Source organism: Salvelinus namaycush, chromosome 41 (genome assembly GCF_016432855.1).
Source record: "Salvelinus namaycush isolate Seneca chromosome 41, SaNama_1.0, whole genome shotgun sequence".
Taxonomy (NCBI): Eukaryota; Metazoa; Chordata; class Actinopteri; order Salmoniformes; family Salmonidae; genus Salvelinus; species Salvelinus namaycush.
The window spans coordinates 5,261,551-5,271,462 of record NC_052347.1 but is presented as its reverse complement, the minus strand read 5'-3'; the positions used below and the strand labels follow the sequence as shown (position 1 = coordinate 5,271,462).

The 9,912-nt window shown below is 43.9% G+C and overlaps 2 protein-coding genes across 2 annotated transcripts in view; both read left to right on the top strand.

Moving 5' to 3' along the window:
• Positions 1-1,813: 1,813 nt before the first annotated feature.
• LOC120033962 (plexin domain-containing protein 1-like) lies at positions 1,814-5,201 on the top strand. The gene is made up of 12 exons (XM_038980361.1): positions 1,814-1,957; positions 2,510-2,653; positions 2,754-2,823; positions 3,011-3,133; positions 3,225-3,343; positions 3,484-3,583; positions 3,692-3,784; positions 3,937-4,018; positions 4,101-4,161; positions 4,280-4,406; positions 4,809-4,966; positions 5,082-5,201. Exons 1-12 carry the CDS (start codon positions 1,814-1,816, stop codon positions 5,199-5,201), a joined length of 1,341 nt encoding a protein of 446 aa, XP_038836289.1.
• Positions 5,202-6,924: 1,723 nt separating this feature from the next.
• LOC120034498 (LIM and SH3 domain protein 1-like) overlaps positions 6,925-9,912 on the top strand; it is a 37,068-nt gene continuing 34,080 nt past the window's right edge. The window contains exon 1 of the mRNA XM_038981087.1: positions 6,925-7,201. Coding sequence (XP_038837015.1) covers positions 7,133-7,201 — 69 coding nt within the window. The 5' untranslated portion in view covers positions 6,925-7,132. The remainder of the gene's footprint in view (positions 7,202-9,912) is intronic.

Below are 9,912 nucleotides of genomic sequence, written 5' to 3'. Positions count from 1 at the left end.
AGGCTTGGATGTTGCAAACGTTGCTAGCCAGCATCTGTATGACACTGGATGGCGAAAGGCCAGCAGAATTAGCAATGGAATGTAGCTAGCGTAGACAACAACATCTCCAGCGCCACACATAGACAACATCTCCAGCGCCACTCATGTCAAACACCTCTTGACTTAGCTAGATGAACTGGCAACTAACCAGCTCAATAACTCACAAGCAATTGCCATGCAGGGCCAGAATAAACAAACAAAAACAAAAATGACAGCAATTGCACTGCACTGAGAACTGTCCCAAACCGAACAAAAACACTCCCTGCTTCCCGCCCCCTGCTCAAAGTACTTTAGAAGACAACCAACCAGATGCAACAAAACAAAATGTCCAGTGGGGGGGGGGGGGGGGGGGGGGCTCTACATCACAATGTGCATACAAAACCTGAATGAGGCTAAGGCCACACATAGAGAAATAAAAAAACGGATAAAATCCTATATGCATTCTTGTCAAATCGGTAATTTCGGTAATTTCCGGACAGAAAATCCCTATGTGGCTGCGGCCTGCGAAGCAGTATAACCAGATGCATTGTGGCCTCAAGCAGAGTGATGTGGGGACGTGTGTTATCTGATAACAACGGAGGTCCTCAGAGATTTGTCCCTCCTAATCCCAGATGATCTCAAATCCACATTGAGTTATTTGTTTGGATCATGTTTTAGCAGAATGCTGTGGAACATATGCTGTGTTGTAAGTAGCTTTGGGAACGGCTCACAACTTTGGTGCCAAGAGACAGAACATTGCAGTCCATGGGATATGCAAGACAAGGAGAGGAGGAGGAGGAGAGAAAAGCAAAGTGGCAGACAAAACAAGAAATCCTCAAGGCCTTTCTAGTTTGTTGTATTGTGATTAGACTGTGGTCCAGCCATCACACGTTTTAATGTGTGTGTGTGTGTGTGTGTGTGTGTGTGTGTGTGTGTGTGTGTGTGTGTGTGTGTGTGTGTGTGTGTGTGTGTGTGTGTGTGTGTGTGTGTGTGTGTGTGTGTGTGTGTGTGTGTGTGTGTGTGTGTGTGCATGCGTGCGTGCGTGCGTGCGTGCGTGCGTGGGTGGGTGCATGCAGGTGCAGGTGTAGGAACTCTGAAAAAAGGAGTTCAGAAGTTGAAATGCATGTCAGCATTCCCTCATGGCCAGAGATACTATGTTAATGCTATGTTCACTTTCAGCCCACAATATCCAAACCATTGCATTGAGTAATACACACCCGGTTCAGAGCTATGCAGTAGTAGTGAACTACATGTAGTTCAACTAGTAATTTAACTACATTTTGCAGTAGCTTTGTGGTAGTTGAACGTAATTCTAATCTTGGTAGTGTTTTCAGAAGTTAATTACTTATTTTCTGCCATGGGTGTAGCTAACTACTGAACTACACACTACTTTTTTGCTAAAATAAAATCTGGGTGATGTAGGCAAGAATGTCCTTTCTTTTTTCAGCATTAGACCTGCCTAATTCCCACTTTAAACTGATTTGTGTTAATGGGCTAAATTACACATTCTGTTGACATCTGACAACAGTAGTAGTTTTGATGTAGTGAACTACTTTTTCAAAGTAACTTTAGTTGAGTAAACTATATTTTTCTTAAGGCTAGCTTGAGTGTAGCTTAACTTCTACCAGTGAGAAGTAATTGGTTGCTTGGTTAAATATTTTCAGAGAATCTTCTCCAACTCTGCCTAAAGCAAATGCTTGATTTGTTTATAATTTGACCGAGTGGGTTCAAACATGGATCTTCTGACTGACACTGACTTGATCTGTGTCACTGACTCACTGTGTTTTGGACAGAGATGCGGTATCATGTGAATGGACATGAGAAGCCATCACACATGACCCCCAGAGAGCCGTGGCTGGGTGACGCCAGGGTGGCCAGGGAAGTACTGGGAGGAGGACTGACCATTGACACCCTACCAGACAACATGACACACTTAGTGGTGAGTGGCGCTGGGGCAGTGGTCCAACAACACACTAGTGTGGGCAAGATGTGTACATACAGTATGTCAATGTGAGATTCGCATGTTCCAGTTGTGGTGGTAGAATACTGCTCCCTGCTGGCCTTAGACAAAACAAATCAATGTTGAACCGCATTAGACTGCAGAGGGTATATTGAAAAGAGTTGAACAATGTAGATCAAAGCAAATTGCAGTGAATCATTTCAACCTTGCTGCTGAAATGTACAGTCCAAGACATTCAAGGATATCCTAAGGTTTCTAAAAGCGTATCCCCTTCACTTATTTAGTATGCACCCTGCATTCTTTATATGTAGTATCCCTCTCTTGTTATACTACTATGTAATAAACTGGAGACTGGAACTCAATGTAGAGTATGTGTTTGTTTGTTTGTTTATGTGGGCCTGCATTCAAATGTTGCTTGTTGCTGTTCCTTATAACATCTCCTCTCCACCCCTTCTCACACCATTATTCTATCTCTCCCGTCTCATCCCTCAACTTCCCCTCTTGCACTCACCTCTACTGTTTCTATAACAGGAGGACGCTGGTAGGTATTACTCATGGCGTAGTTTTGGCCCTGATGACCAGCGCACAGATGAACTCTGGGTAGATCTAAACGACCTAGAGTATGGCCAAGTCAGAATGCATGGCATTTTGTCCAACACACACAGACAGGCTGCGGTGAGTCATACACACAGATACACACACGCACGCGCACGCACGTGCACGCACGCGCACGCGCATTTCATTTCCCTCCCTCTCTCTCTTCCTCGTATTCCAGAAGGTCGCCCTCTCATTTGACTTCCCCTTCTACGGACATTACTTGAGGCAGATTACCATAGCAACAGGAGGTACATTTCATTATTCTTCCGACACATGGCAAGTTGTTCAAACTCAGATGGAGCCACTTATCATAATGCTTCCTTTCTACTCCCTGCTTGTTACTTACGTCAAAACCTAGAAGGAATGAACTATTGTAACTACCAGTTGCCACTTGCCATGCATCTCCACAGAACCCTGATCTCTGACCTTCCCCAGGGTTCATTTTCATGGGAGAGGTCACACACCGCATGCTGACAGCAACACAGTACATCGCCCCCCTCATGGCCAACTTTGACCCCAGCTTCTCCAAGGAGTCTATTGTGCAGTACCTGGACAATGGTGAGCCATAGAGTAACATTCAGACAGCGCTTGTTATTTGACTTTTGACCCTTGGTTGACCTCTGTGTGACCTGTCCTGTACTGACCACAGGTGAGGTGTTTGTGGTGCAGTGGGAGCGGGTGAGACTCCATGGGAGGGAAGCAGAGGGGGCATACACCTTCCAGGCTGCCCTGCACCTCACAGGGACCATCACCTTCAGCTACAGAGATGTGAGAGAGACTTACAACATGCACACTTATGAATCTTGTTCAACACGTCTTTGATTTTAATGTATTCCATCTTAATAACACAGTCACACTTTTCTGTTTCTCTGTCCATTCTTCTCTACCTGTCAATCTTGCTCTGTCAGATACCTTTGCCAGTGGAGGTGATAAGTTCTGCTGAGCACCAAGTGAAGGCAGGGTTGTCAGATGCATTCATGGTAAACCTGCCATCCCCTCAATCCTCAGGTTAGCACAAAAGGGTTCCCTAACCCTAACCCACAGTTATCCAGGTTGGCAAATCTTTGATGTCAAAGACTTTTGCTTAAATGATCTGAAATGATATCTCTCACATAGATGCCCAACGTCGGCTCTACGAGTACCATCGGGTGGACATCGATACAACTAAAATCACCAACAACTCTGCCTTTGAGTTCACTGCATTGCCTAGTAAGCAGCTAATCTCTATCCCCCATACAGTCCTCTCAGACATTTCATCCTCAATAACCAGTCACAGGCACCGCTTAGTATAATGTTAACGCCAATCATGTCGCTGCAGAATCAAAACCCAGGTCTCTCTGTCTCTCCCTCCATCTGTCCAGCCTGTCTGCAGCATGACAGCTGTGAACTCTGCCTCTCGTCCAACCTAACCTCTGGCTGTACCTGGTGCAACGTCCTCCAGAGGTGAGCAGGAGAGGAGTGTAAGGTCACTATCTGAATAAAGGAGTCCTTGTTTCTTTGTGTTTGACATCTGTGTCTGTTTCAGGTGCTCAGACGGAATGGACAGACACAGGCAGGAGTGGCTGGACTACGCCTGTTCAGAACAGGTAGAATTGGACAATGTCAATGAACGTTCACATACTTGACATGTACTGTACATCAAATGTAAATCACAGTCTCAGCTTCCTCTGTTAAGACCACAATTCCCATCCATTATATGGACAGGCCAAAGATGTTACGTGTGAGGATTATTCCATGGGGAGACCAGACAGCTCCATTGACCCTTCAGTTCCCCCAGACTCTGAGGTCACCACTCCCTTGGGGCCCCTACTAGAAGGCCCTGCCACGGAGAGTAAGTCAAGTGTGTAAATGAGTGTGCCTGGGAGGGTTTATATCGGAGTATCAGAGTTCAACTGTGCATGCAGCAGCGTTAAACAGAGCTAGAAGGCCCTGCATAGTAATGCTCTAGTGCTCAGTGTCTGTCTTTAGCCAGTGCCTACAGTAATCTGAGTGTTCTTAGAACATGCAAAGAAATTGCACAGAAATGAAGTTCAGGAAAATAACAATGGAAGCAGTTTGAGTCCTAACTGCTCAATATTCAAACTGATCCTACATTTGAGCTTCCTGCAGATGAAACCAAACGTGTGATTCTATACAATGGTAAAGGTGGATGGGATCGTGATTCACTTTGAATTGTGTGTATGGAGCCATGTTACAGGATTTTGATTGTACATTGTCTCTCTTTCCTGGTTAGACGTGAAGACAGGCCCCCCGAGACAACACGACGGGTCAGCTCACACAGGAGTTATAGCAGGTGTAGTAGCTGCATTGGTGCTACTGCTGGCTCTGACACTGCTGGCTCTTTACGTCAACTCTCATCCTTCTGCTGCTTCACCCCTCTACTTATTACAGGTTAGTGACACTAACAGGGCTCACATTCAACCAGCTCTGTCCTGTTAAATGTAGACTTCTCCTCCCATTCTCTTTAACCTTTAAAACAATGAACTGTATGATCTTATTTCAATAGCGACGCAACAGCTACTGGCCATCCATGAAGTTCAGGAAGCAGGGATTCCACTCCAGCTACGCAGAGGTGGAGGTCGAAGGTCATGAGAAGGAGGGCATCATGGAAGCTGGCCAGTGCTGACCGGACTGAGGAGCAACTGGATGATGAGGAGATAAAAATTAGTTTGTAGGAGAGGAAGGAGTGAGCTTAGAGCTACACACACATCCCTTACTCCATTACACAAATAATGTTTTTCTGTTCATTCATTTTTCAATAATCACCTCAATATAGTCCCTGTCTTTGTTGGCTAAAAAGTGGGTGGCATTTTATATAATTTTTGGTGGACAAAGTCTTCTACTTTTCTTTTAGACATCCGCGACTCAAGTTTTAGGGAAAGGGACAAATGAGAAGAGGCCACTTTTAGGCTTTGCTAGAATTTCTTTGTTCAGTATGGGTGTGGACGAGATCCAAGTTTCTCAGCAGGTACGGATTGCTGTCTCACCATTTACCACACACCTCCATGGGATGTGTAACTGGAATAAACTGTGGTACATTATGACTATCAGCATCCATGGAAAAAACACATATGAAGGATTCTGTATCCCTGCACTTCCATGACAAGAACGAAGACCGGTTGTGGATGTTCTTCAATGATCAACTCTCCAACTTTTTTTTATTATTGTATAGTTAATGTTTGAATGCCAAGAGTGTGCAAAACTGCCATCAAGGCAAAAGGTGGCTACTTTGAAGAATCTCAAATCTAAAATATGTTTTGATTTGTTTAACACTTTCTTTGGTTACTACATTTACATTACATTTAAGTCATTTAGCAGACGCTCTTATCCAGACATGATTCCATATGTGTTATTTCATAGTTTTGATGTCTTCACTATTATTCTACAATGTAGAAAATAGTACAAGTAAAGAAAAACTGTTGAATGAGTTGGCGTGTCCAAACTTGTGACTGGTACTGTATATGCCAAGAATGTATTTCATAAATTGCAATTCAATGACTTCAAAACGGCAGAGTGCTCTTCATACAAGACTTTTACCTTATAAATTAAACCCAGATTGAGGATCATGTTTTGAAATACAGTACTTTCAAAGAATAAAGGCATTTGAATGAATAATGTTTATTTGTTATGTCAACCAGAAAAGTAGTGGGCCTATAATTTCTGCACCCCTACCAGTGAAACCAATTCTGATTTGCGACAGCAGATGTCACCCAAACCAAATTTATTTGCAACTTTATTCCATGTAGGCCTTCACAGTAGCCTACATACAGATTGTAGCAGATGTCATGATCATCATGTGAAATAAAAAGCGTTGGCCTGTATTCTAGATACCTTTTCTATATGTCATTGTACACGATTTTTCGTGCGCTTGTTCCACGGTAATGGTGGTTTCCACTGGATAGCACAGCCACAAAGTAAAAATTGGCTCTATCGAAAAAACTCATAAAAACACACATTTTATTTTTTGTCTTAATTTAATATTAGGGTTAGACATAAGTTTGGCAGTGTGGTTAAGTTGAGGGTTAAGGTTGGGGTTAGGTTTAGGTTAAAAATCACATTTTAAGAAGATAAAATGCAGAAATGGGCGGGGTTTATGACTTTGTGGCTGTAATAACTAGTGATGACCAGTGATGGTGGTGTGAAAAATCTAGTTCCGCATTCCATGGAATCAACCAACTTAAAAGCATTGAGTATTGCTATTTGTGTTGGATTTAAGTATCAAATATAGTATACGCTGATCGATCTCCATAGATTGATATCTGATTACAGGATTTATCCAATTATATACGCCGCCTTTGAAATCAAGCGTCTCCTTGTGGGACCGCCCCCTTTCCTTTCTCCTCGGGAGCGCGGCATTGGAAAGAGAGGTGCCGTGCCCGCGCTTTACGTGTCTGGTTCGTGTACTGACAGCCAGCTGTGCGATTAGAACGACAACAATCTCCGGGATTTGATAAATCCAGCCGTCAAACTCGACCCGTATTGTTTGGGAAGAACACGTTTACTTGACAGTTATTTTTTTATCGTCTAATTTATCCAGCTAAACAGCATTCCTCAAACATGAATCCGTCGTGTGGCAGATGTGGCACAGTCGTGTACCCTACGGAAAAAGTGAATTGTCTGGACAAGGTAAGAAAAAAATTATTTGCAACTAAGCATATGAATTCGCAGTCACCTTCTTCTGTTAGTGTATTATACATTCCATTATCAATACAATTATCTTTAGCGTGTTTGTTAATGATTTGTGATGCCCGGGCAGGTAGGCTAACTAACATTCGCTAGATAGCACGTTACCTGTCTGTGTGTATGTGATTGTGAACGACTAGTAACGTTAGCTAGCTTGCTCTTTGATTTGTTGAACATTTAGCTAACTAGCTAATTAGGTTTGCTAGCTAACTAGTCGTTTAAATTATCTGATTTTTAATTTTTACATTTGCCACGTTGGATTTTCACATTTGAATTCTTGAACGAAGCGTTTCCTGTTTTCACCACAAACAAGTCAGTTTTAGCTTGCTGCGTTAACGTATGGCTAGCTAGCTAACGTTATCAAAGACAGGAATGTGGTTAGCATTTCCATCAACTGAACATCAGAGTAGTCCGTATCAGATTGTGATTGATGGCATACGACGATCAATTATGATTAACTAGTTTGCTGGTCACTAAAGATGAACTACTACTACATTGCATTGTAAAATCTACCCTACTAGGTTAGTCCAAAATGATGATTTCAGTTAACGTAACGTTACCACGCTAGATAGAGAGATGAATTAGTATGTTCGTGATTTCAAAGTTATTTAGCTAATGTTAGTTTCAGTTCTCCCCAAATCCAGAGATTAACATGTGTGATGCGTTACCATCGCCAATTCCATAGCCAAAACTTCACTGTGTAATTTAAATCCGTGTCAATTTAACTCAAGCTAAGCATCTTGGTTTTTCAGGATGCTGTTTCCAAGTAGAAACAATAATTTGGGGTTGTTCAGTTGCAATAGAGTGCCTTATCAAAATCCAGTGTTTGCTAGCAGCTCACACAAGCTACCCCGGATAAGGAAGTGTAATCTATCAGGGTGTGGAAGATTTAAAACACCAAGGGAACAGAGCCATACTTCACACGTTCAGTGAAATTAACTTTATATTTTATTAAGTTCACACAATGTCTATCACAACATCCATCTGTGTGGGCTTTGTGTGCATGCGTAGCCTAGCGAGTGTATTAGAAAACAGTCACTGTACTATCGTGGTCTTGTCTGTTTAGTCTCTTGCCACTCAGTACTGCAGTAACACGTTCTGCAGCATGTTGTTCTGCTGCCAACTGAAACGACACTACCTTTATGGCACGTCAATCAGGCTGAACCACACAATCCCTGTCGCCACTTCTTTTTGCCCACCGGATAGACCAAGGCTATAATAATCATATATTCTCATGTGGTCCCTCTTTTTGCTGCCAGAGCGCACGGAGCACATCGCATTAATCTAGTGGAGGATGTGGGCGGGGTCACCTTTTGTGGTGAGAGAAGGATGCATTGGCATTTCCTACACACTCTAGTCTAGTGATGCCGGGGCCGAGCGTATCATTTGCCTAATGGGCATTGGGAAGGCCTTGTGGAGCCGATCGCCGTAAGTGGGTGTTATCTGTTTGGGTCGATAGATGGAGCGTCTGGTGAGAGACGATAGAGCACATTTATCAGAGATGCCAATACTTGTGCACACTGCACGCCCATGGGTTTGAACTCGTCATACTCCCTGTTGTGCTAGAAGAAGGCCCTTGTTGTTGTCCAACAGGATGTAGATGAAATTGACAACCCTCGCCTTGGATTAAAATGTAGATCCCAAAATAAAACAACACCCTACACATTCATGCAAACTATTTACTGAACACAAGCAGAACCGCAACCGTGTTCTCTGGAAAATCGTGCCGAAAGCAGCGCACATTCCGGCAGACAGACACTCCCATAAAAATGTGCTCTGTCAGAGGCCTACTGTGCTGCCTGTCTCCCCCTCTGAGCTACACACAGGAGCAGAGCCTGCTACTCTGAGCCCAGGGAGCGTCTGTCTGTCTTAGCTGCTATTCCGCATCAGCGCTCTCCTCCTCAGACACACGAAAACAACCTCCCTATTCCCCTCCTGGGCACCGGCTGCCCTTCTCGTTTGTTTAAACCAGACGAGGCCGGCCGCGAAGGGCGGCAGTTTTCCCCCAGTCTGGTTCAGGTGACGGTAGTCAAGGCTGCAGTGTGCGGTTCCCTCGGCGACCGCTGAATACTTGCTTACCTGACAAACTGTCTTCTGGTGTAATGTATGGGGCTGTGCTGTGGAGAAGCTGGGCCACAGACGCTTGTTTGTCTGCCGCCCTGCATTTCATTATAGTGGGACAGGGCTGGGATCTGCAGGAGGGGGCACCTGAGGATGAGGTGTAAAGACAGGAAATGAATGTTATGTGAGACTAAAGAGATTAGGCATACTCAGCTGTCTTGCTTTCAATATGTGGACGTTGCCTGTTAGTAATGCAGTACTATGCTTCAGAGGTTTTTGACAAGTCCTCCTAGCTATCGAAGCAGCTGAGTGCTGTTGAGGACCTGGAGCCTCGCTGTAATGGTTATGTTAACTGCAGGAGGTGGGATTTTGCCAGATAGTAGGTTATTCATAACCAGAGTGCCGACTGTACACACTATGCAAAACTGGTTGAACCAAGCCTGGAAACATGGCTTTGTGCGTGTATTCCTATTTGAAAGACTGAATTTGGTTGACTGTGTGCAAGTACTAGACAGATGATGATGTTTCTGCGTTCTGAGAGTCTCTGTTATATTGATGGAATGATTTCCTGTGTGGGAGATTCTGTATACAGG

Bases quoted from the DNA above. Each gene is read 5' to 3' on its own strand.
- LOC120033962 (XM_038980361.1), top strand. From the start codon at position 1,814: ATGCGGTATCATGTGAATGGACATGAGAAGCCATCACACATGACCCCC. The intron at 2,824-3,010 runs GTACATTTCATT...GACCTTCCCCAG, and splicing joins GATTACCATAGCAACAGGAG to GGTTCATTTTCATGGGAGAG. The intron at 3,584-3,691 runs GTTAGCACAAAA...TCTCTCACATAG, and splicing joins GCCATCCCCTCAATCCTCAG to ATGCCCAACGTCGGCTCTAC.